This window comes from Lacerta agilis, chromosome 17 (assembly GCF_009819535.1).
Source record: "Lacerta agilis isolate rLacAgi1 chromosome 17, rLacAgi1.pri, whole genome shotgun sequence".
NCBI lineage: Eukaryota > Metazoa > Chordata > Lepidosauria > Squamata > Lacertidae > Lacerta > Lacerta agilis.
Window position 1 is genome coordinate 29,978,432 of NC_046328.1, and position 23,942 is coordinate 30,002,373.

At 49.4% G+C, this 23,942-nt stretch overlaps 1 protein-coding gene across 3 annotated transcripts; it reads left to right on the forward strand.

Annotated features, from left to right (window-relative positions):
• Positions 1-23,479, forward strand: NR1I3 (nuclear receptor subfamily 1 group I member 3). 3 transcript variants are annotated; one of them, XM_033174954.1, is made up of 10 exons: positions 1-133; positions 514-604; positions 2,174-2,389; positions 3,453-3,583; positions 12,811-13,007; positions 14,596-14,810; positions 17,358-17,503; positions 19,783-19,899; positions 20,866-20,986; positions 22,397-23,479. In XM_033174954.1, exons 3-10 carry the CDS (start codon positions 2,187-2,189, stop codon positions 22,533-22,535), a joined length of 1,269 nt encoding a protein of 422 aa, XP_033030845.1. In that variant the 5' UTR covers positions 1-133; positions 514-604; positions 2,174-2,186; the 3' UTR covers positions 22,536-23,479. The 3 variants fall into 3 exon arrangements, with proteins under 3 accessions (XP_033030845.1, XP_033030847.1, XP_033030846.1); XM_033174956.1 differs by having other exon boundaries at positions 20,881-20,986; XM_033174955.1 differs by having other exon boundaries at positions 514-590.
• The last annotated feature ends 463 nt before the right edge of the window (positions 23,480-23,942 follow it).

Sequence of the window (23,942 nt, forward strand, 5' to 3'; positions counted from 1 at the left end):
CCAGTGGGGTGACAAACAAGAAGTCCGGCACCGAGTGGCAGCCCTGTGGGGAGACCGTCACCCTCCACCCTCCCAGCTGCCCCCCCTTGTTTGCACCCACTCACAAACACACACGCTGCTGGAAACTCAACCGGTAAGCCCAGCTTTATGGGGTGGATTTTCTTTTGGGGGGGTGGCTTTGGAAGAGTGGGGGAAGGCATGGTGAGGAAGAAGAGCAGGACAGGGGGAGAGAGGACCTAGGAAAGTTCAGAGGTCAGGAAAAGCTGCTTCTCCCCAAAGCCCCCCTTTCTCAGTACACAACAGGTATATACCAAAAGTGGGGAAGAATGGGCAGAATGAACCAGGACCGCAAACGGGGTTTGTCTTTTTATTGCTTTCTTCTTCACAGCTCTTTGTTTATCTCCTCCAGCCGCAGAGCCAGACACTCAGGAGAGAGTTGCTTTCTTCTCTTGACCTTTCCTTTCCTTCTCTCTCTCTCTCTCTCCCCCCTCCCCCGTTCTCTTTCCTTTCCAGGTTGCGTAACGGCTGCCCTTTTATCTACACCCAAAGGCGCAGGCGCTTGGAAGGAGCTGGATGTGACATTCGCACAGGTGGTAAACTCAAGGTGCCTTAATGCAGATTCATAAGGCACTGTAGGTTCTTGGGGCAGCCACCATCCCCCAGCTGCCCCAAAGAGGTGTCACTCCATTCCCACTTTTATGGCCGCTGCTTGCAGCAAGGATGGGGCACTTCAGGCCTGAGAGGCTTATATGTCCCCTGCTAAGCTTCTCTCCCTGACCCTCGGAACAACCCCCAGGCCACACCCCCTCTTCCTGAGGCCACACCCCTCACCTGCCCTGCTCCACAACCTCCGTAGTGTTTTCGCCTGGCTGCGATGTCTCCTTGAACTCCGGTAATTCCCCTTTACTTGCTTTGAAGTAGGAGAGCACCCTTAACGAACTACAGTTCCTAGGTTTCTTTGGGATTAAGTCACAGAACATGGATTTTAGAAGTGGAGTGGTTGTGCTTTAAATGTATGGTGTAAAGGTAAAGGAAAAGGGACCCCTGACCATTAGGTCCGGTCGCGGACGACTCTGGGGTTGCGGCGCTCATCTCGCTTTACTGGCCGAGGGAGCCGGCATACAGCTTCCGGGTCATTTGGCCAGCATGACTAAGCTGCTTCTGGCGAACCAGAGCAGCGCATGAAAACACCGTTTACCTTCCCGCTGGAGCGGTACCTATTTATCTACTTGCACTTTGACGTGCTTTCAAACTGCTAGGTTGGCAGGAGCTGGGACCAAGCAATGGGAACTCACCCTGTTGCGGGGATTCGAACCGCCGATCGGCAAGCCCTAGGCTCTGTGGTTTAACCCACAGCGCCACCCGCATCCCCTAAAAATGTATGGTGTAGATACGGCCAAATTGACAAATTTAAGACAATGCCAGTTCTTTTATGGAGCCCGAACACTGCAGAGCCGTGTTTGACGAATAGAGACACGCATTCAAGAATTCAGAGTTGGCCACATCCGGCCAAAAAACAGGGGCAGCTGGATTGTATGCAGGGCCAGCCTCAGCAACTGGCATCAACTGGGGAAAACCCCCCAAGTGTCCCTATTTTCTAGGGACGTCCCTGATTTGGAGAAGCCATCCCAGTTTCTGATTTGATCCCAGAATGTCCCACTTTTCCTTAGGATGCCTCTATTTTCACTACAGAAATGTTGGAAGGTATGGAGTTATCCGACTCCCGAGCCGTCTGAAGGCAATCCTGCATAGGGAAGTTTTTTATGTTTTATGTTTTATTGTTTTTATATAGGTTGGAAGCTGCCCAGAGTGGCTGGGGCAACCCAATAATATGTGTGGGGTATAAATAGTAAGATTATCATTATGGAATGGGACATCAGAGCCCACCTTTTGTAAAAAACCAAACCACTGCATGGCACTCTGAGCAGAACTGGATGGGCTAGTCTAGCCACCATTTTAATGTCCCACAGGGCATTATGGGAAATTAAAATGGTCCGCAGACCCATTGACAGAAGGTGGGCTTCAGTAGAGGACGCTTTGCCCAGGGCAAACCCTCTCAAACCTTAGTGAAATGTGGGATAGGCTTGTTTGGAATTTCAGTCTCAGGCACTGATGTGTCATAGGCCGGTGGGCCTGCCTGCCACCGATTTTCCTCCCTTCACATCATCACCAGGACCGCAGCTCACATGGCCTCGGCGCGTGGGGTTGCCGCGCAGTGCCCCTCCGACGGTGAGAGCAGCTGCAGCGGAGGCAGCCCAGCCACCACGGCCTCCAGCCGCAGCGACACAGACCTCGACGGGGAGGAGAAAACGTGCGCCGTTTGCGGGGACCGCGCCACAGGCTACCATTTCCATGTCATGACCTGCGAAGGCTGCAAGGGTTTCTTTCGGTACAGTTCCCCCGTCTCCGTTTCCACTCCTCCTCCCACTTCTGTACATAGCTGTCAAGTTTTGGATTTGAAAACAAGGGATCAGCAGTCTCACCTATCCCGGGGACAGTCACATGTCAGTGGTGGGCGGGGCCAGAAGCAAAAGTGGGCGGAGCAGCAATGTAAACTCCAAGCGGGCTCAGGCTCGGAGCGGAGCATAGAGGAGGGCAGCCATGTGCTCCGCGCAATGGAGCCCCATCGTCTTCTTGTCTGATCCCATCGAAACAGGACAGGAAGCAGCAGCTGCTCAAAGGCAGCCAGGCTCCGCCCACCAGCTAACCCTATTGGCCGGCTGAGGGGCTTGGTGGCAACGGCTAGGGGCTGATGCAGGGGGAGGAATGCACCCCCCTGTAAGCACGGGAAATGGCTCCCACTTGCTTTGAGGGCTGAGGCTTTTCTCTCCAAGTAGGCAAGGTCTTCCCACCCAGTCCCTGGCCAGCAGGGGAGGAGCTGCTTCCATTAAAAACGGGAAATTTAAGGGAAATAAAAAATAAGGGAGAGCAGCAGGAAACTGCTTGAAATAAGGGAGAATCCCGGGGAAAACGGGATACTTGACAGCACTGCTTCTGTAACCCCATTTCTGAAAATGATCCAGGGGGCATCTTCCCTGCATGCAAAGACTCAGTGTTTGGGTCCCCCCCCCACCTTTTCGCGACTGAGGTTAGTGTGCTTAGAGCAGTGTTTTTCAACCATGTTGCGTTGTGTGCCGTGGGAAAAATTGAAAAATTACTTTATATATAGTCAATATAGGCACAGAGTTAAAAAAAATTACATTTTCTAATGGTGGTGTGCCTCGTGATTTTTTTCATGGAACAAGTGTGCCTTTGCCCAAAAAAGGTTGAAAAACACTGGCTTAGAGAGACATTAGAGAGACGTTTTTGTGTGCAGTCGTCACCAACATGCGGCATTTATAGGCACACTTTAGTCTACGCATTTTTATACACATCAGGCGGCTGCAGAAGTCAGAGAAATGTGGCGCTGTGACTGTGAGGCAATTTCCGTTCCCGCCCCCCTTGTCTTGCAGGCGGACCGTCATCAAGGGCATCCAGTTCACCTGCCCCTTCACCCGCAGCTGCACCATCACCAAGGCCAAGAGGCGGCAGTGCCAGGCGTGTCGCTACCAGAAATGCCTCGTCGTGGGCATGAGGAAAGACAGTAAGTGTGGCTGGCCAGGGTTCTTCCTTGCTTGGTTTTGGCCAGGCAATGTCAGTGGAAAGTATAAAGGCAAGGAAAAGTTTATTACGGTCCTTTTTTATTTCAAACTTTGCAGAGAGAGGCTATAGAACCCAGCCTCTTGGATAATGGTGTTGTCCCGAGTGAATCTCCACCCCACCCCGTCTCTCCCACTTCCTCATTCGTCACTTTTACGGGTGCCGCTAAGTACCCTCTGTCTTTGAGCTTTTTGCTCTCCTACTTTAAAGGCTCGCCGGGTTCTGGGAGATGGAGGGTCTGGAATGCTTTCAAGTGACAATGTGTCAGCCAGCTGCTGTTCCGGCTCTGCCTGCTCCTCCTCTCCCATTATTTCCCAACTTTTCCCCTCATCTGCCTCTGAGCTGTGACCTCCCTCAAACCCCTGTTATAAATCTATACTGTCTTCCTCTTCCTCCTCCCTGGAAGGGTCAGGATGGGGAGGCAGTCTCCGCCATTCCTCCTCCTCCTCTGTCCAGTCCCTGACAGGCAAATTACTGTACAGTGGTACCTCGCAAGACGGATGCCTCGCGAAACGAAAAACCCGATAGACGAAAGGGTTTTGCGATCGCAGTGGTGACTCGCAAGACAACTTTTTCTATGGCCATTTTTTGCAAGACGAAAACGTTTTGCGGGTTTTCCCCCCTGCACAGCCGTTTCAATGCAAGCCACGCTTCACAAGACGACATTCTCACAAGACGAAGCGACTCGCGGAACGAATTAATTTCATCTTGCGAGGCACCACTGTACCAGGCAATGCAGAACCTTTTCAACCTTTTCAGTGCAGAAACCATCCTGGTTTCTGATTTGATCCTGGAATGTCCCACTTTTCCTTGGGATGTCCCTATTTCCATTGCAGAAATGTTGGAGGGTATGGAGTTATCTGACCCCAGAGCCGTCTGAAGGCAATCCTGCATAGGGAAGGTTTTTTTATGTTTTATTATGTTTTTTATGTATGTTGGAAGCTGCCCAGAGTGGCTGGGGCAACCCAGTAAGATGTGTGGGGTATAAATAGTAAAATTATCATGATGGAACGGGACACCCCTATTTTCATCAGAGAAATGTTGGAGGGTATGCAACTAGGTTTTATTTATTTATTTACACATTCAGAAAACTTCTACCCTGTTTTATAGGGGCTCTTAAAGTGGCTTATAGCAGATTATCACAATTTTCTTTTTAAAAAAAATCACATTCAAGACTAGTATCAGGAAAAGAAATAAAGCGATGTCCCTAGGATGCTTTTGCGTGCAAGGCAAAATCAAAAACAAAACTCCCATTGAGATCCTCTGAGGCAAAGGACTGATACTTACCGGTAGCAGCTGGGCCTCACTCAGGTCCTTGTGGAGGCCAGGCTTTCCCTGTTGGAGGTTGCTAGGCAACAGCTCCCATCTGCACCTGTTTGGCCACTGTGAGAAAAGGATCCTGGACTATATAGGCCTTTGGCCTGATCCTGCAGATGGACTGTTACTACTCCTAATCTTATTAATTTAAGTCACTTTCCCCACAGACTGACGCAAAGTGACATACATTAAAATGGATTCAGAACAACCGAGTAAAACCCCCAATAACACGGCTATACAGATAAAAGGCAGGACTAACAGCCCCATTAAAAGCAGCCACAGTGCCCCCCCTTCAAATGAAAGGCCAAAAGCCTGGGTAAAGAGAAAAGGCTTTGCCTTTATCTAAAAATAGATAAAGATGGCGCCTGGCGTGACTCCTTGGGGAGAGCAATCCACAAGCTTATGTTCTTAGGTTCTCCCAGTAAGGTCTTCTGAGGCAAGAGAGTGGCGCTGAGCAGCTGCCTGTGGGGCTGACACACACACAGAGAGAAAAAATACATATGGCTGCCCCGTCGCATCTTTGGACACCGACAGCCCCTCTTGCCATTCCTTCACTCCTTTGGCTGCATAATGAGAAAAAACATTAGAATTGATTGAATTCTAAAAATGGCCGATGGTACAGAGGCCAACTCCCTGCCTTACATCCAGGGATGAGGCAGAAATTTGCTTCAGATTGCTTTTAGAGGCAAACCTGTGTCATTTGCACCTTCTAAAAACACTAGGGAGTGTGGAACAGAGCCATCTTTAGAAATCTGCGCTTCTCTTAATTTTGCATCACTATGTGTTAAGGGAAAGTGTGCGTATAAATGCATATATTAGTGAAATTAATATGCAAAAGTGTGTGTGTGTGTGTGTGTGTGTGAAGAAATATGCTTTGAAAAAAGACTGTAATAGTAATTTAATTATTTACAGTATATTCCACCCATCTAACTGGGTTGCACAGAATGTGTATTTTAGGCTAAATTTTGCACTAAATGCTAATGAATTTTCATGAGGATTCTGAGTAATAATAATAATAATAATAATAATAATAATAATAATAATTTCAAACTGATATGGAACTCTGGGGAACCGAACTTAAGATTGGAAAAACGAGAAACAGAGAGAAACTGAAATTGACACATTCACCCAATCCTAATTACATCCTATGGCCTAAACAAGTTTAGCTGTGGTGGATTTGAATCTTCCTACCATATCCCATTTGTGATACCCATCCTCCATATATTTAGAAACAGGCTAGATGGCTTCTGCCCTCATGCCCTGGCTTGTGGGGTTCTTTAAACTCCTATTACGGGTGGCACTGTGGGTTAAACCACAGAGCCTAGGGCAGGGGTCTGCAACCTTTAAGACCAAAAGAGCCACTTGGACCCGTTTCCGAAGGGAAAAAACAAACTGGGAGCCGCAAAACCATTGCGACATTTAAAACAAATATAACACTGCATTTTATTTTTAAAAATCCGATTTAAATTTTAAAAAATCTGATTTAAATAAAAAAAATCCGTTTTTTTTTTATAAAAAAAAAATCATTCATTTTTATCCACCCTGGGGACCACTACCAGGTCACAGCCTGATCCAAGGTGGGTTGCAACAGCATACAAATATTTGATTTGTTGTTGTTGTTGTTTTTTATAAAAAAAGAGTCCTCAACTGCACACTTGTGTTAAATGTTTGTCCCATGTCTTATTGAAGACTGCTGGCTTTTACAATAATCTTAGTGTCTTTTACCCTTAATATTCCAGACCAGAGGCTATGTTCACCTCTTCCAACCTCCTCTCTTGCTAAATAAAGCACAGAATTGCACCAGAGAAGCCTGTGATGTTTATTCTGACTTGCATACAGGTGGCTGTAGTAGTTCGTAGTGTTCAAACCTTTTTAGGGGAGTTCCCTGCCCCCTTAATGACAATGGCGATAGATTTTGCACATGAACACAGATCCAAGTTAGGACTCCTCTCTTCCACGCCAACAGGTGCTTTGTCAAGGCTCCCCTAACACACACTCAGGACAGAGGAAAAACTGCAAAACGTCCCGGCCTTGCTCCGGGGCGGAGAGAGACGCGCGCCCGCAAGAGCGCGGTCTGAGGCTGCGAGCGGAACCAGGAGCGAAGGAGGCAGCGGCAGGGAAACAGGCGCCGCTTCCTCGACCATTTTTAAAAAGAGGGCTTCCCCCCTCGCCCGCCACCCGCTGCCCCTGGCCCAGCCCGCAGCTGCCTACCTCGTCGTCGCCTCGACGCAGCAGCAAGCAGCCTTCTGAGAGGAACCGCGGCCAGCCCTCCCCCGCGGTCCCATGACCCAGCCGAGGAGTCCTGGCCTCCAGTGCCCGTGCAGGGACGCGTCTGAAGGCCCCCTTCCTGCCCCCATCCGTCCCGTCTCCCAGCTGCCTCTGGATGCTGCGGGGTCCCACATACCCGCCGACCCCGGAGCTCCCCTGTCCGCCCCAAGGCCGCCTCCCACGCTAGGAAGACTCCCGGAGCTGGGCAGGGTTGGTTCCACCAGGCAGGCTCGGGGGCAGCCTCTCCCATGGGCGCCTGCTTCGGAGGCGGAGGCGGGGTCTTCAAAGTTCCCCCTCCCGCTCGCCCAGCTCCATCTCTTCCCGAAGGAGCGTGCGCTCCCTGCCAGAGCCCTCGGCTGAGCTGCGCCACCTCTACTGCGTCCCCACCGCCTCCGAGCCCTGCTGCCCCGCTGTTCAAGGCCAGGTGATCCTGGGTACGCCCCTGAGCAGCGCCCTCAGCCTCCGGAGGGCGGGCCGCCGGCCAGCTGGAGGGCGGTCGCTGCCAGCTGGAGAAGTGGGCGGGCGTATCCGCCCCGGAGTCCAGGAGCCGCGGCAGCCGTGTAAAAGAGCCGCATGCGGCTCCGGAGCCGCAGGTTGCTGACCCCCGGCCTAGGGCTTGCTGATCAGAAGGTCGGCGGTTCGAATCCCTGCGACGGGGTGAGCTCCCGTTGCTTGGTCCCTGCTCCTGCCCACCTACCAGTTCGAAAGCACGTCAAAAGTGCAAGTAGATAAATAGGTACCACTCCAGCGGGAAGGTAAACGGCGTTTCCGTGCGCTGCTCTGGTTCACCAGAAGCGGCTTAGTCATGCTGGCCACGTGACCCGGAAGCTGTACGCCAGCTCCCTCGGCCAGTAACGCCAGATGAGCGCCGCAACCCCAGAGTCGGACACAACTGGACCTAACGGTCAGGGGTCCCTTTACCTTTATCCCATATAGAGATATGACAGGCAGACCATTATCTGCACTTACAGGAAAAAGCTGAAGGCATGTTTGTTTTGATAGGCTTTTCCAGGAGGATGGAAAGGTCTCTGGCCTTAGGGGTTCATTTTGTATAGTTGAAAAACTAATCCTTAGTTGTCGTCGTCAATGTTCTGCTTTTAAAGCTGTTTCCAGCTGTTTTTAAAGCTGGCCAACCTAGTGGCCATCGCTTCCTCTTGCGGGAGCAGCTACCACAGTTTGGCTCTGCACTGTGCAAAGAACTACCTTGGTTCTCGAATGCAATCCGTTCCGGAAGTCCTTTTCGAGTTCCGAAACGTTCGAAAACCAAGCTGCGGCTTCCAATTGGTTGCAGGAACTAACTTCCTGCATTCAAGTGGAAGCTGCGTCGGATGTTCGGCTTCCGAAAAATGTTAGAAAACCGGAACACTTACTTCCAGTTTTGTGGCATCGGGGAGCCAATTTGTTTGTTAACTAAGCCATTCGAGAACCAAGGTTCCACTGTGCTTCATAGGTTCTATTTGGGCTTCATAGGTTGTCCCCAAGTTTTAATATTATGAGAGAGACCTCTCTGTCCATTCCCCCCCCACACACACCAAGCCTTGTTTCACACACACACCCTGTCATGTCTTCTCTTCCTTGCCTTTTCTTGAAACCCAAAAGTCCCCAATTGTTGTCACACGGGAGTTTCTGCAGCCCCTTGTTGAGTATTTTGGTGGTCCTTTTGGAAAAGTTTCCCCAGCTCTATAATGATAGCAACAACATTCACACACACACACACACACACACACACACACACACACGTAAACAGCAGGAGACGGGCACTCTCAAAGGATCTGTCGGAGTCATCCTGAGGAGGAGAAGAAGCCTTCAGCTTGTTTGCTTCTGCAAAGCCATCCTCAGTAAAGAAGGATTGGAAACAGCTGTAGGGTTGTGCGGAGAGGGAGGGGAGGAGGAGGAGGAGGAGGAGGAGGAGGAGGAGGAGGAGGAGGAGGAGGCTGTCAGCAAATCCGCATCCTCTCTCCAGGGAACGATACACTGCGCTGGAAAGCTGGGTGGATTTGAGGCCGCCCAGCCAGCTTTTCCTCTGCATCGACTGGCCCAAAGGGTCAGATTTCATTAAAAGAAATGCCGGAGAGGAGCAAGAATAGAGTCATTTCCCTCCTCCAGCTGCAGAAGCGAGACACTTTAAAAGGGGGGTGGGAGAGAGAGATCTCGCTCTCAGAGCAGGCTGGCAGCAGAGCCAAACCAATTAAAAAACACACACACACACAAAACGGGCCTCTGCCTGAGCACAGATTAATCTGATGGGGGCAGTGGGGTGGGGTGAGGTGTGTGTGTGGGCAGACAATAATTTGGTCCAGGGTGAATCCTGCTGCACACCACCCCGGGGCTTTGTGGAGAGAGGAAGGAGAGAGAGGAGCATCAGCGCTGTGCGAGAGACTGTCAGAGGGTGATGCATTGCAGTCTCCTTACACAAGAGGGTGTTCCGTGCTGCAGTCGGACTGTGATGTAGCCGTGGGCACACACACGTTGTTGTTGTTGTTGTTGTTTAAGAAAAGAAAAGAAATAGCGCCTCGATCTGCCCGCAAACAGCTTCGAATCGCACCTGACCTTCTCTGCAGAATTCCATTAAGGAGCTTCTAGCGAGAGGCACCCGTGTAAAGTGAATCGAGAAGGGCGGCCGGGGGGGGGGGGAAGGAGTGTTGCAAATCAATTGGGGTTTCTCTCTGCAGAATCTTAAGCAAGCTGGACACTGACAGCGGGGGAAGAAAAAAAAGAAGGAAGGAAGGAAGGAAAGCAGCGTTGCAAAGAGGCCGATGCAGCGGCAAAACCTTTCTGACAGTGTTGTGCCCTGCCTGTCACAGGCAGATGACCCCCCAAGCCTAGGGATGATGCAACAGGGCTTAATTTGGACAGTGGCAAAGCCCATGGGGGTTAGAAGCTGGTTTCAAGAGCTACAATTTAGCCATGGAATGTGTAATAATAATAATAATGGAGAGTGTGTAATAACAGAGTCGGCATGGCGCCATGGTTAGGAGCTGGGGTAGGGAACCACCGGCCAGGGGCAAATTGTGGCCCTCCATGGCTCTCTGTCTGGCCCTTGGAACGCTCCCAGACTACATATTTACACATTTAATCATTGGAAGCTATTGGAGTAGTCCCTAAAGTGTGTATAGGAATGCATTTTACTAGGGAACTTTGCAAAAAAGTATATAGGGGGAAAATCCATATAAACGTATCTGTTAGGAGAAATTTGTGCTAAAATGAAATGCTGATGAATTTTCCTGAGGACTTGAAAAAATATCCACACATTGCTGTGGAAATGTGGAGAACTGTACTTGAGACTGGGAAAATGAGAAACTGAGAGAAACCAAACGCATCCCACTCACTCAGGGATGGAAGGGTCAGTTCATTCCGATTCTCTCTGTTTTCTCATCTTTCCCATTTTAAAATCAGTTTGCCACATTTTGCAGCAATTTGTGGGGTTTGTTTGTTTAAATTCTCGTGAATATTCGACTTCCGGCGGCTGGCGCAATCATGGATGGTCGTGGGTTGCTTCGGCTGCGAGGCACCCAGTTCATCCCGGGGGTTAGGAGCTCCGCTACCGCATAGCGGGCTCCAGTTGGGGCACGGGAAGAGCGTCCCGTGCCCTGGGCTCCCCGGCTGTGCCCATTGCGCTCCGAACCCTTCCCCCGCACCCCCTGTAAAGGGGGAGTGGGGGTGAAGGGACCACGGAGCCGGGCCTTAGGGGAAATGCCCCAACCGGGATGTTTACATGCGGCGGCAAAGTCCGTGATGAGCGTCTCTGTTCTACCTATCATTAAGGAGTTGCTAAGAAACCAGAAGCTGTGAGTAATTGACTGACTCTTTGTATTCCGGGAAAGCTCTGGGATTAAGAGAAGAAAGGCAGCCCGCCTCTCTCCCTTCGGGTGGTGAAAGAAATTAACTCTTTAAGTGACTGCTGCTACAACAATCAATTGAAAGTACTTGGAATTTGAAAGCTGAGTCTGTTGAGATCTCCTTTTGGGGGTTAACTGAGGAAAAAATATCTCCATCTGAAGTTTTGGTCTTTATACTCCGGCATTGGAAGAAATGGCGACGTTTCGGACTTGCGTAGGAAAAAATTCAGACAAAGGAAGGAAAAGACAGGAAATGCAATCTGATACCCACCTCCCCCCGAAGATGCTGGACTTTGCATTTATGCTGGCACTGAAGGACTGGGAGGAGGAGGAAAAGCTTACTGTCTTTCAACTGGAACTGCTTGATCGAAAACTAAGAGCCTTGAGTGCGATTATAAATGGAAAGAATTTGTTTTCCACAGAGGAGGCTTTTCGAAAGTTTTATTCAATGGAAACAGACTTTTGCAAAGAGTTGGAAGATGTGCTGCAAGGATGGTTTGAGATGGCTGAGCAAATCCGTCTGGAACAGGGGCCGAGTTCAGGGGGTGGCAGTAACCCTGGAACGGAAAGATTTTTAATATCCAGACTTCGAGGTGGCAGCTCGGGGTCGAGGGACATAGAATTAAGATTTCTACAAGAAGAAGAAGTATGGTACAAAGACACGGAGAAACTCAGATTGGAGAGGGCGAACATCTTGGAGCTCGATGCAGGGTTTGTTGTGGTTGCAATCAGGATCTGTGGACACTCAGAAGAATACAATAGGAGATCCGGTTCTGGTGAAAGACAGGAGAAGATAATGGACAAAAGGGGAGTGGGCTGAATCAATTAAAGTATAACATAGATGGTCTGCCATGGTTTCCGAAATCGGAGTGTGAAGTCTGTTAATTATAAGTTTATTTTAAATAAGTAAGGAGATATTGAATCTAAGTTAAAAGCAGCATGATAAATGATAGAAGAAATAAGTCTAGCTGTAAGAATATTTGGTTAAGTTTTAGGTTATAATGCAAAGATTAAGATAAAGGTGTTTTTTCCTTTTTTTTTTAAGTAATGCTAAATTTTTATAGAGAAAAGTTGTTAAGGAAATAGTGTATTGTTTTAAAACCGAAGGTGTACAGGCGGGGGAAGTCAAACGTCAAGATTTGGAACTAGAATTTTTTTTTTAGTAAGGTATACAGATAAGAAGAAGAATCCTGACATTATGTGTATTTGTATTTGTTTTGATATTTGTAGGTGTGGGGGTTGGGTTTGTGTTATTTTGTGAAAATGTCAATAAATTCTGTTTAAAAAAAATAAATTCTCGTGAATATTCACCAGCATTTTAGTGCAAATGTGACCCAACGAGCACATATTTATATGGAGTTTTGCTTAACATACACATCTTTGCAAGCAATTCCCCCTAACATAATGCTTTTGTGCATGTGCCGTTTTTACCAATATGTTCATGCCTCCTTTCGCCTAATAGATCTGGGGGGTTTTTTTGGTTGACAACCCGCATAGTAAAATTCAGGGAAGTGTGAATTTCGTAGGATGGCTGTGTTATGGTCCGTTCGGAAAGTGTAGATTGGAAAGATTCGGCTTCAGAGGAGACGTGAATCAAATCCCTCCCTCACCCCTATACTACCCACCCTTATTGGTGGGGCCTTTGGTTTATCAGGTCCCTGGTAGTTCCCTGCCCAAGGTCGACACTCAGCTTGGATCTGCACAAGCTTCTCCTTTGAGCACTGCTTCTTTTTCGTTTCTGACACAGTGATAATGTCAGAGGAAGCTTTGCATATGAGGCGTGCGCTGAGGCAGCAAAAGAAGCACCAAGAACAGAGTCCGGCCCCAGTGGAGCCACCTGAGGAAAGCGGCCTCACAGCGGAGCAGGAACAGCTGATTGAGATACTCACCGAAGCCCACAAGAAAACCTTTGACTCCAGCTTCTCTCAGTTCAACCACTACCAGGTGAGCTTTGCAGGAGTTCCAGATGGTTTATTTCAGGAATGAAGGGGGAGGAACACCCTGTGCCCCCCCCAGGTGCTGCTGTTGGACTCCAGCTCCCAGCCAGCTTGGCCAATGGTCAAGGGTGATGGGAACTGGAGCTCAGCATCTTCTAGAGAGGGGTCCCTCATCCCTGAATTGATTCATGGACCAGGAGAGACCTACACGATGCTCTGCAGATGTTGCTGGAAAGAATATATCGCACCGGTCCTAAAATATCTACATTGGCTCCTAGTATGCTTCTGAGCATGGGCGTACCTGGGGGGGGCAAGGGGGCAGCTGCCTCCCCAGAAGCAAAAAATAATAAAAATTAAATGGTTATCGGCAGCCTAAAAGGAAAAAAAAAGCTCTCCTAAAAAAGCTCAACTACTGGTCTTTCTCCCCCTCCCAAAATCTCAATAACAATTGAGCTCTTGGCCGACACTTGGCCGTTGCAAGGGAGCTTCGGAAACTGAGTTCCCTTGCATGGTGAGTAGTTCCTTTGCGAGGGCTGAGGATCCTGGGAAACTGAGTTGTTCAGCCATTTGGGGGCTTTCTGTTTGGGGGGGGAAAGTTTTTCTGTTTTTTGATGCTGTTTTTGTTTGCTGTTTACATAATGTGGTCAGTAATCTATAAACGAACTGAACCCCTAAAAAACGGGGCATTCCTCATCCCCAAAAAAGGTCAACAACTTTGAGCTGAACCCCAAAAAACGGGGGTATATCACAGCCTCTTGGGAGTTGGCCACCCCTGGTATAAGACATGTAACTAGAATTAAAAAAATAAAAAAAATTCAAGCAAATAATCGTAATAACTACCGTAATAAAGCACTGCTATAATTATATATAATTTTCCTAAAATTTTGGTTTCATTCGCCTTTCTTTGCTGAAATGTCACAACCTGAACGACCATGGCTTGCCCCCCCCCTAGTTTTGATCCTGGGTACGCCCCTGCTTCCGAGCACAATTCAAAGTGTTTGTGCTGACCTTTAAAGCCTTAAAACAGCCCAGTATATCTGAAGGAGCGTCTCCACCCCCATAGTTCAGCCCCTGAGGTCCAGCTCCAAGGGCCTTCTGGCGGTTTCCTCACCGTGAGAAATGAAGTTACAGGGAGCCAAGCAGAGGGCCTTCTTGGTAGTGGCACCCGCCCTGTGGAACGCCCTCCCATCAGATGTCAAGGAGATAAAGAACTACACAACTTTTAGAAGACACCTGAAGGCAGCCCTGTATAGGGAGGTTTTGATGTTTGACTGTGGTTTCATAATTGTTGGAAGCTGCCCAGGGCGGTGGGGGCAACCCAGCCAGGCATTAAACAAATAAACAAATAATGATCCATAACTCACTGCGACTGATCAGGCGAATGGCTGCCTTACAGGCCCGCTTGACCAATTTCCAGGCATTTCTCATGAGGACTAGATGCTTAGGATCAGAAGTTGGTGGGAGAAAGAAAGAAAGAAAGAAAGAAAGAAAGAAAGAAAGAAAGAAAGAAAGAAAGAAAGAAAGCTGAGATGGTCTTGGGGTTCAACAAAAGGAAATTTATTGTGAGCCCCCCCTAACCAGCGTCTCCCCTCCAGCCAGCGGTGCGTCTCTACATCCACAGCCAGAGATCTCAGAGCCCCCAGGATGCTGCCGTCCCTCCCATGTGCCCCTACAGTCCTCAAGAACACATGGAGAGCTTTCCGGAGGAGGTCCTCCCCGATGTGTTCAACCTCTTGCCGCTCTTTGCCGACATCAGCACCTTCATGATCCAGCAAGTGATCCAGTTTGCCAAGGCCATACCGTCTTTCAGGTGAGTACCTCACTGTGAATAAAAGAGTCTTTATTCACCCCCTGCAAAGTCCTATCGTCCTCTGGGAGTCAATATGTGACTACTAATGGGGAACTCTGAACTAAATTAAGGAAGCTTCCACACTGTTGCTATTTTCGTGTGGGAGATTCAATCACATGCGGACATATTTAGGTCATATGATTAAAGTCGCTCCCGTGCATCAGACCTGCTTCCTTCCCCCCCAACCCCCCCTTCCCTTTTTTGCTATAAGAAAAAGCATTGCGGGAACATGCTGGAAAGTGTGGGGAGGCAATTGCTTGACGCAATGTTGTCTGAACTCTCCGGGAAGGTTGTGCAAACAGATCAGGGTGGGTGCGCAATAAACCAGTCACCCAGAGGTTACCTCTGTCCCTTATTGCCTGCTGATAACTCACGGGTGATGAATGCCGAAAGAGTGTGTTTAAGGCAGCCACCTCCACTGTAAGACAATGAAATTAATCTAAAACTAATTATCAATTAATTATGGAACTGATTTTAAAAGACTTGACCACAGAGCCTAGGGCTTGCTGATCAGAAGGTCGGTGGTTCGAATCCCCGCGATGGGGTGAGCTCCCGTTGCTCGGTCCCAGCTCCTGCCCACTTAGCAGTTTGAAAGCACGTCAAAAGTGCAAGTAGATAAATAGGTACCGCTCCGGTGGGAAGGTAAACGGCGTTTCCGTGCGCTGCTCCGGTTCGCCAGAAGCGGCTTAGTCATGCTGGCCACATGACCCGGAAGCTGTACGCCGGCTCCCTCGGCCAGTAATGCGAGATGAGCGCCACAACCCCAGAGTCGGACATGACTGGACCTAATGTTTCAGGGCTCCCTTTACCTTTCTAAGGATCAGTTACTGGAGAGCATCCCCTGTCTTGGAGGAGGGGAAAGGGGTTGTTTACAGCTCAGCAGCCAGTGATTGATGGCTTAAATAATGGATACAGGGGGATTTATAACAAACAACAAAATACTGGTGTGTGTGTGTTTGTTTGCTACTGTGATATGTATTTTTGTGTTTTCATATTGTAAACCACCCTGTGATCCTTGGACGATTTAATAAATAATAAAATAATAACAATTCTCCCACCATCCTCAGCCAGTCCCTACCATAGCTGTCAACTCCCCCCCCCCCCTTTTAAGGGAAATTCCCTTATTCCGAATAGGATTCCTTGCAAGAAAAGGGAAAAGTTGACAGCTATGGTCCCCACCTGCCCTGCCTTCTTGCTTCCATCTAGAACTGAGACCTGCCAACCAGAACCAGGTGCAAAATAGCCGCTCTGTGAACAGGGTGCCTCTGAGCACATGCTCAGTCCAAGTCACAAGAAAGGTAGATTCCAACTAAATTCAGTGGTACCTCTAGTTACGAACTTAATTCGTTCCGGAGGTCCGTTCTTAACCTCAAACTGTTCTTAACTAGAGGCGTGCTTTCGCTAATGGGGCCAGCACACAATTTCCGTTCTCATCCTGGGGCAGAGTTCTCAACTCGAGGTAACTCTTCCAGGTCAGCGGAGTTTGTAACCTGAAGCGTTTGTAACCTGAGGCATTTGTAACTCGAGGTACCACTATATCAGGAAGAACTTTCTGACAGGAAGAGCTGCTTGTTTGCCAGTGGAATGGACTCCCTCAAGAAGTGGTGGGCTCTCCTTCCTTGGAGGTTCTTGAGCAGAGGTTGGATGGTCATCTGTCCTGGATGCTTTCGCTGAGATTCCTGCATGGCAGGGGGTTGGACTTAGATGACCCTCGAGGTCCCTTCCAACTCTACAATTCTGCGATTAGAACTTTCCAAAACAGTCTGCAGACCAAAACGCAGCTGGCCTTTGAAATTTGCACTTCTCCAAGTTTTGCAACACAGTTCTTTCGCCAAGTCACATGAACGAAAAGGTTGACTTTAAAGGTTTACTAAATCGAGCATTAAAAAAAAAATAGTGAACGCAACAAGCAAAAATGCATTCTGTTAGGGAAAAATGCTCTGCAAAATTATGTATATGAGGCAAAATGGCATACAAATGTTTATATTAGGAGAAGTTTGCACTGTTATTATTATTATTATTTAAATAAATTTGCAATACTGATGTGGAAATGTGGAGGATGTTGGAAAGACAAGAAGCTGAGAGAAACCAGAACTGACAGATGAACCAATCTCTAAGTCAAGGGTGATGGAGTAATAGTTTAACAACATCTAGAGCAGGGGTAGGCAACCTAAGGCCCGCGGGCCAGATGTGGCCCAATCGCCTTCTCAATCCGGCCCACGGATGGTCCGGGAATCAGCGCGTTTTTACATGAGTAGAATGTGTGCTTTTATTTAAAATGCATCTCTGGGTTATTTGTGGGGCATAGGAATTTGTTCATTTCCCCCGAAAAAATATAGTCCAGCCCAACACATGGTCTGAGGGACGGTGGACTGGCACGCGGCTGAAAAAGGTTGCTGACCCCTGATCTAGTGGGTCACAAGCTTCCCACCTCAAGGCTAACGATTGGTTCCGAAACTTTGAGCCCGTCTTACCGCTTAACATATTTTTTCTCTCTCCCCCAACCAGAAGTTTGCCAATCGATGATCAAATCTCACTCCTCAAAGGCGCCACCCTGGAGATCTGTCAGATCCGGTTCAACACAGTCTTCAATGAGGAGACCAAAGCTTGGGAATGCGGCCAGCACTGCTACACCATCCAAGATGGTGCCCTGAGTAAGTCACAGGAAGTCTAGATAGTCCCGCAGCTGCCATGTGACTGGAAGCAGGACACCATCCAAGGGCTCTCTCAGGCTCACCTATAAGAGCGCCCTGCTGGATTAGGGCCGTGGTCCATCTTGTCTAGCATCCTGATCTCACAGTGGCCAACCGGATCCCTAATGAAAGCCCACAAATGAGATCTGAGTGGAAAAGCACTTTCTTCACTTGTGGTTTCCCTCAGTTGGTATCCTGAGGCATGCCACCTTCCAAGAGTAGAGACAGGACACCGTCATCATGTCTTGTAGACACTGATAGCTTCTTCCTCCATGAATATGTTCAATTGTTTTGTAAAAACATCTAAGTTGGTGGCTGCCACCAGAGCCGTCTTAAGGGGATCTGCCGCCCTGGCGCGGCTATCCCTCCGGCGCCCCCGCCATGCCGCCTCTCCGCCGCCTCCCTCCCGCGCTTACCGCCCCTTGGGAGGGGGGTGGGCGAGCGGGGGATGAGGGGCGTGGCGCTGGAGCGGCGCGGGGCTCTGCGCGCCCTTCCAGCGCTTCCGGGATGGGAGGAGAGGGCGGCCGGCTCGCGCCCCCGCGCGCAGCCGGGCAGCTCGCGCTCCGCGCGCAGCTGGACGGCGCGGCGTGGCTGGGCAGCTCGCGGTGCATCGGGCGGGCGGGCGGCTGCGCGCAGAGCGCGAGCTGCCCGGCTGCGCCGCGCCATCCGGCTGCGCGCGGGAGCGCGAGCCGGCTGCCCTCGCCTCCCGTCCCGGAAGCGCTGGAAGGGTGCGCAGAGCTCCTGTGCTCTGCTGGGCAGCCAGAGGGCGTGGCGTGGCCGGCCAGCTCCCTTGCCGGGAGTCAGAGGGCGCTGCCGGCAGGCGCTGCCAGCGGGGCTGGAGGGCGGAGGCGCCCTCCAGGCCATTGCGCCCTGGTGCGCCGCGCCACCAGCCCCAATGGATGAGACGGCTCTGGCTGCCACTGTGGGCCACGACTGGCCCAGCCCATTAGCATTTTAAAACTCCCACAAAACTTCCGAATATCAATTTCCTAGCCTCTTTGCTAACTGTACAAAGGAAAGCTGTCTTGTTTTGCAGTTTTTGTTTCCAGGCACTAGTACTTTCATAAATTTAGTATTCAGTCTGTACAATCCAGTTGTTAGCATTCCTATCAAACAAAATGCATGCAGCACAATTTATGGCTGCTGTGATTATGCTTCCTGGGCAGGGTTAGAGAGATTACCCTGGAAGCAGCAGTGTGGGTACATGAATTCATGGAGAATTCACATGAGCTATTGTTTTTTGTTTGTTATTATGTTATGCATTTTTGTGCTTTTATATGGCAAACTACCTTGCGATCCTCTGATGAAGGGCGGTCTAGAAATAATAATAATAATAATAATAATAATAATAATAATAATAATAATAATAATCCGCTCCTGTTTTCTGAGGCAAATGATGCCAAGTGGGAAAACGAGCCCTGTTAGGGCACTGGATTCTTTCCTGGGTTCTTTCACCCCTTGCTAGTCCTGACCTGTCCGCCTTCTGGAACCAATTTTGCTCATGGGGTTCATACAATCAATCTAGCAAGAGACCCATAATTGGATTACGTTGTGTGAATGCTCCCTCCTGCGGTCAGAGGGAGTATTTAGCACAGCAGAGGATCCTGGAGGGGCCAGTCCTGTGTGACCTCAGATTGGTTCCTTCTGTGGGCAAATTGTTCCACTACACCCGGAGTAGGCAACCTAAGGCCCGTGGGCCGGTTGTGGCCCAATCGCCTTCTCAATCCAGCCCGCGAACGGTCTGGGAATCGGCATGTTTTTACATGAGTAGAATGTGTCCTTTTATTTAAAATGCATCTCTGGGTTATTTGTGGGGCACAGGAATTCGTTCATCCCCCACCCACCCACACCAAATATAGCCCGGCCCACCACATGGTCTGAGGGACGATGGATAGGGTTGCCAGGTGTCCACTATTTGAGTGGACAGTCCACTTTTTTCACATTATGTCCACTATTTTTTCCCACAAAATAGTGGACATTTTTTTTATTCAAAAGCTTTATGATGAAATGGTATTTTAATACGTGTTAAAATGTTTGTAAGAAAATATATAATTTAATTTAATTTAACACCCCCCCCACTTGTCCGCCATTTTTGGGAAGCAGACCTGGCAACCCTAACGGTGGACCGGCCCACGGCTGGAAAAGGTTGCTGACCCCTGCACTACACTACATGCCATAAGCACCACAGGCCCACAATACACAGAGGCCCACTTTATCAACCGCCCTGTCTTCTCCTCCAGCTGGATTCCAGCAGGTCTACCTGGAGCCACTGCTAAAGTTCCACATCAGCTTGAAGAAGCTGAGGCTGCACGAGGCTGAGTACGTTCTGCTCCAAGCCCTGGTGTTGTTCTACCCGGGTAAGTCCTCCGCATCCCAGTAGCGCCAGATTGCACCATCGCCACCCTTTCTGAAAGGCAGGAGGTCCCCACACCTGCTCGGTTAGAGCGTTGGGCTAAGACCTGGCAGACCAGGGTTCAAATCCCCACTCAGCCAGGAAGCTCACCGGCTGACCTAGTCGCAGCCTCTCAGCATGGCCCACCTCACAGGGTTGTTCAGAGGACAGCACAGAGATAGAACCGTATAGCCACCTAGAGCTCGTTGGAAGGAGAGGTGAAATAAAAAATGCAGGTGTTCTTATATATCTGTGATTAAAAATAAATAAATGTTTTTTGTTAATCGCAGTATTATACAGGCAACAGCCAGTCGATGCATGTCCCGTTGGTGTGTGACCGCACGGGCGTTGCGCCAAACCTGGAAATGACTTTTAAAATGGCAAAAAACCGAGCCCAGGAAAGGGCAAAAAAGGCGCTTAGCAAGTGCAATCCCATGAGCCTTTGCACTGACCGTTGAGTCCCGTGGAGAGTTGGGAGTTTGAGCGAGGAGGTTGGGATGGTGGTGTTTGCAGGCTTCCCCAATTTCGTAATTTCAGTTAAACATGTGGTGCCTCGTAATATAACCCCATTCGTAAATGGGCAGTGGCCTGTATCTATTATTCCCGTGATTAACTGAATCTCAAAAGGGATGCAGAGAAAGCTTGGGTAAAGTGCTGTTTGCTTGTGTGTGTGTATCTCACAGCACAGTATGTCAACCTCGTTCTTTATTTCAAGAAGTCCGGCATTTCCAGACAAGGGCCTCTGGGTGCATGCAGAGTATATCTTCCTCAAGAGGGGGATGTTTTTCCTATGTGCCTCTGAGCATGCACTAAGTAGCAACCCATTTGGGTGGGTGGGTTTTTTTTTTTTTGCCAGTGTTCCCTTTGGGCAAGAGGGGAGTTCTGCGCCCTTTGCCCCATTTCTTCTCTGCCTTGTCTCTCACTGCCCAAGCCTGCGACTTTGCAGACCACGTGGACGTCACGCAGCGAGAGGTGATTGACCAGACCCAAGAGAAAATCGCTCTAACCTTAAAAAACTACATTGACCAGCGACATGCTCTGCCCGAAGGGAGGTGAGCAGGGAAAGTGCTTTGTGCGGGTGGGTGGGTGGATGGGTGGGGGGCGCTCTCTACAAGGGGTGGGGAACCTGTGGCCGTCCAGATGTTGCTTGGGGGCTTCCAGATGGCCTCTTTATTTTGCAAATGCGATTGTTTTCGTGCAACCAGTATGCAACTGACCACACTCCCTGTTTTTTTAGGATTGCCATAGGTGTTCTGCTGTGGTCAGTTTTTCACAGAACATTTCTGTTATGTATTTTCTGACCTGTCCCAACAGTTACTGCTTCTCCACTCTCTCACAAACCCAACGTCCCAGCCCCTAGTTATCATGCTTCACAATGGGCAAAACGAAGGTTTGTGCTGTGTGCGTGTTTGTGTTGCAATTCCAAGAGTGGTTTACCAATCGATCCCTCTTCCCAGGAGACTCTGGGAACTGTAGCTCTAAGTGAGAGGAATAGGGGTCCCCAAACAACTCTCAGCACCATAGCAGCCAACTCCTAGGGGCCGAGGTCCCTTCGCCACACCCCCCATAAAACATTTGAAGGGGTCGCCCACCCAAAGTTGGTGGGTGTTGCCATTCAAATACTGTGTGTGCATCACATTCTGTGATTATGTGGGGCGGGGCTTACCTGGGCCCCTCCCCATATTTTATTCAAGTTGGCACCGCTGCTCAGCACAAACTACATTTCCCAGGATTCTTTGGAGGAAGCCCTGACCTCTTAAAGTGGTATGATACTGCTTTAAACATACAGTGCGGATGGGGGCCTTAGTCTTTTAAGATCCCTTAAGCAACCTTCGCTTTCCCCAATGAATCTTGGGAACTGTGGTTTATTAAGGGTGCTGAGAATTGTTAGGAGACCCCCTGTTCCCCTCACAGAGCTACAATTCCCAGAATTCCCTGGGAAGAGGAATGGATATTGTTAAATCCCTCTGGGAACTGTAGCTCTGCAAGGAGGTCTCCTGAACAACTCTCAGCGCCCTTAGCAAGTTACAGTTCCCAGGGTGATTCAGGGGGGAAGAGGAGGAGGAGTTTGGATTTGATATCTCGCTTTATCAGTACCTGAAGGAGTCTCAAAGCGCCTCACATTCTCCTTTCCCTTCCACCCCCACAATAAACACTCTGTGAGGTGAGTGTGGCTGAGAGACTTCAGAGAAGTGTGACTAGCCCAAGGTCACCCAGCAGTTGCGTGTGGAGGAGCGGAGACGCGAACCCGGTTCACCAGATTACGAGTCTACCGCTCTTAGCCACTACACCACACTGGGAAGCCGTAGCTGCTTAAAGCAGCGTAACTTGAATGTGTGGTGCTGATGGGGCCCTAAGTGGTGCTCAGGCAAGGAGCCAATTTGGTGTGTGTAATAGAGAGCATCAAACATCAGGAATGGCAAGGACTGATGGCTGCCTCCTTCTCCCTTCCACTTCTCCAGGTTCCTCTATGCCAAACTTCTCTTGTTGCTGACAGAGCTGAGGACGCTGAAAGTCGAAAATACGCGGCAGATCCTCCATATCCACGACACCCAGGACCTCACCACCATGACGCCACTGCTTTCAGAAATTATCAGCTGAAAGCTTGCACCAGGAGAATGCTGCATCTTTCATTCATGTTTTGCTTTAGGTGTAAAAAGGGACATATGTGCTGGAAGACCAGATCCAGAAGTTTTCCAAGACTTCTCTCAAGATCCGGTAGTTTTAGGGATCTGCTGGAAAGTCAGGCATTGCTCCCTTCCGCTGCTACCCTGAGCAAGGGCTGGTTACTTTTGCAGAACTGCAGTCTCTTCCCCCTCCATCTGCTGCAAACCCTTATTTCCCGTTCCCCCCCCCCAAACAATCTAATCTTCCTTCTACAGCTAATCCAATAGCAGCCAACCCTGTTCCTCCCATCCTCACCCCCAAGCTGATCCCGGCTTAGCCAAGCATCATCTGAGCCTCCTTGCAGCCAACCTTGTCTGATCCACTGATCCTCTTTAAGCTCCCCCTGCACTGCCCCTTCAAAACCCTCTTTAGGCTTCCGAGATCATGAAAGCAAAGCCCGACTGCCAGGGCTCCCCACCCACCCCCAGACAGTGAGAATTTCAGGGCAGCTTTTGCATATGAAGCTGGTTTCCTGTGGGAGGAAAAGAGCTCCACCCAAAAAAGTGATGGCATATTTGTGTGTGTGTGTGTGTGTGTGTGTTTTAAATGTGTTTATTTACAGCTCGAGAAGGATTTCCGGGGGCACATCAGATGCAAAGCCAGGGCCAGAACAGAATCAGTACAGGCACCTAAACGCAGCAGGCTTCAGAGTATGGAAAGCTATCTTGTCCCCCCCCCCCCACTCTGGCCCTAGACTCTTTTGGCAGCACTTTAAAAATGAGGCAGTGCCATTTTTTGCTGCAGCACACACTTTTCCAAGTGACTTTTGAGCAGGAAAAATTGAATGGTAATTTATTACTTATGCCCTACCTATCTGACTGGGTTGCCCCAGTCACTCTGGGTGGCTTCCAACAGAATATAAAAATACAACGAAACATCGGACATTAAAAACTTCCCGATACAGGGTTGCCCTCCAACGTCTTCTGAAAGTTGTATCGTTATTTATCTCCTTGACATCTGATGGGAGGGCGTTCCACAGGGTGGGCGCCACTATTGAGAAGTCCCTCTGCCTGGTTCCCTGTAACCTCACTTCTAGCAGTGAGGGAACTACCAGAAGGCCCTCAAGCTGGCCAGAAATAGTTACTAATAGACAGCGTACAAGAGGTTTCTAGCTAGCTCTTTGTGAGATTTCTTCAGGGGCAAGTTAATTGAACTGCAGCTCAAAGGCTTGAAGCCTTAATAAAATTTGCTCCTAGTACACCTTTGAGGTCTCCTGTTTCTTTCCATCATTCCTATGCTGAGCTCTTCCATCACCCCCAAGGAATTTTGACAGAACAGAACAGCAGCCCTGCTGGATCACCCCCCAGGGTCAAGTCGAAAAATTCTGTTTCCCATCCAATG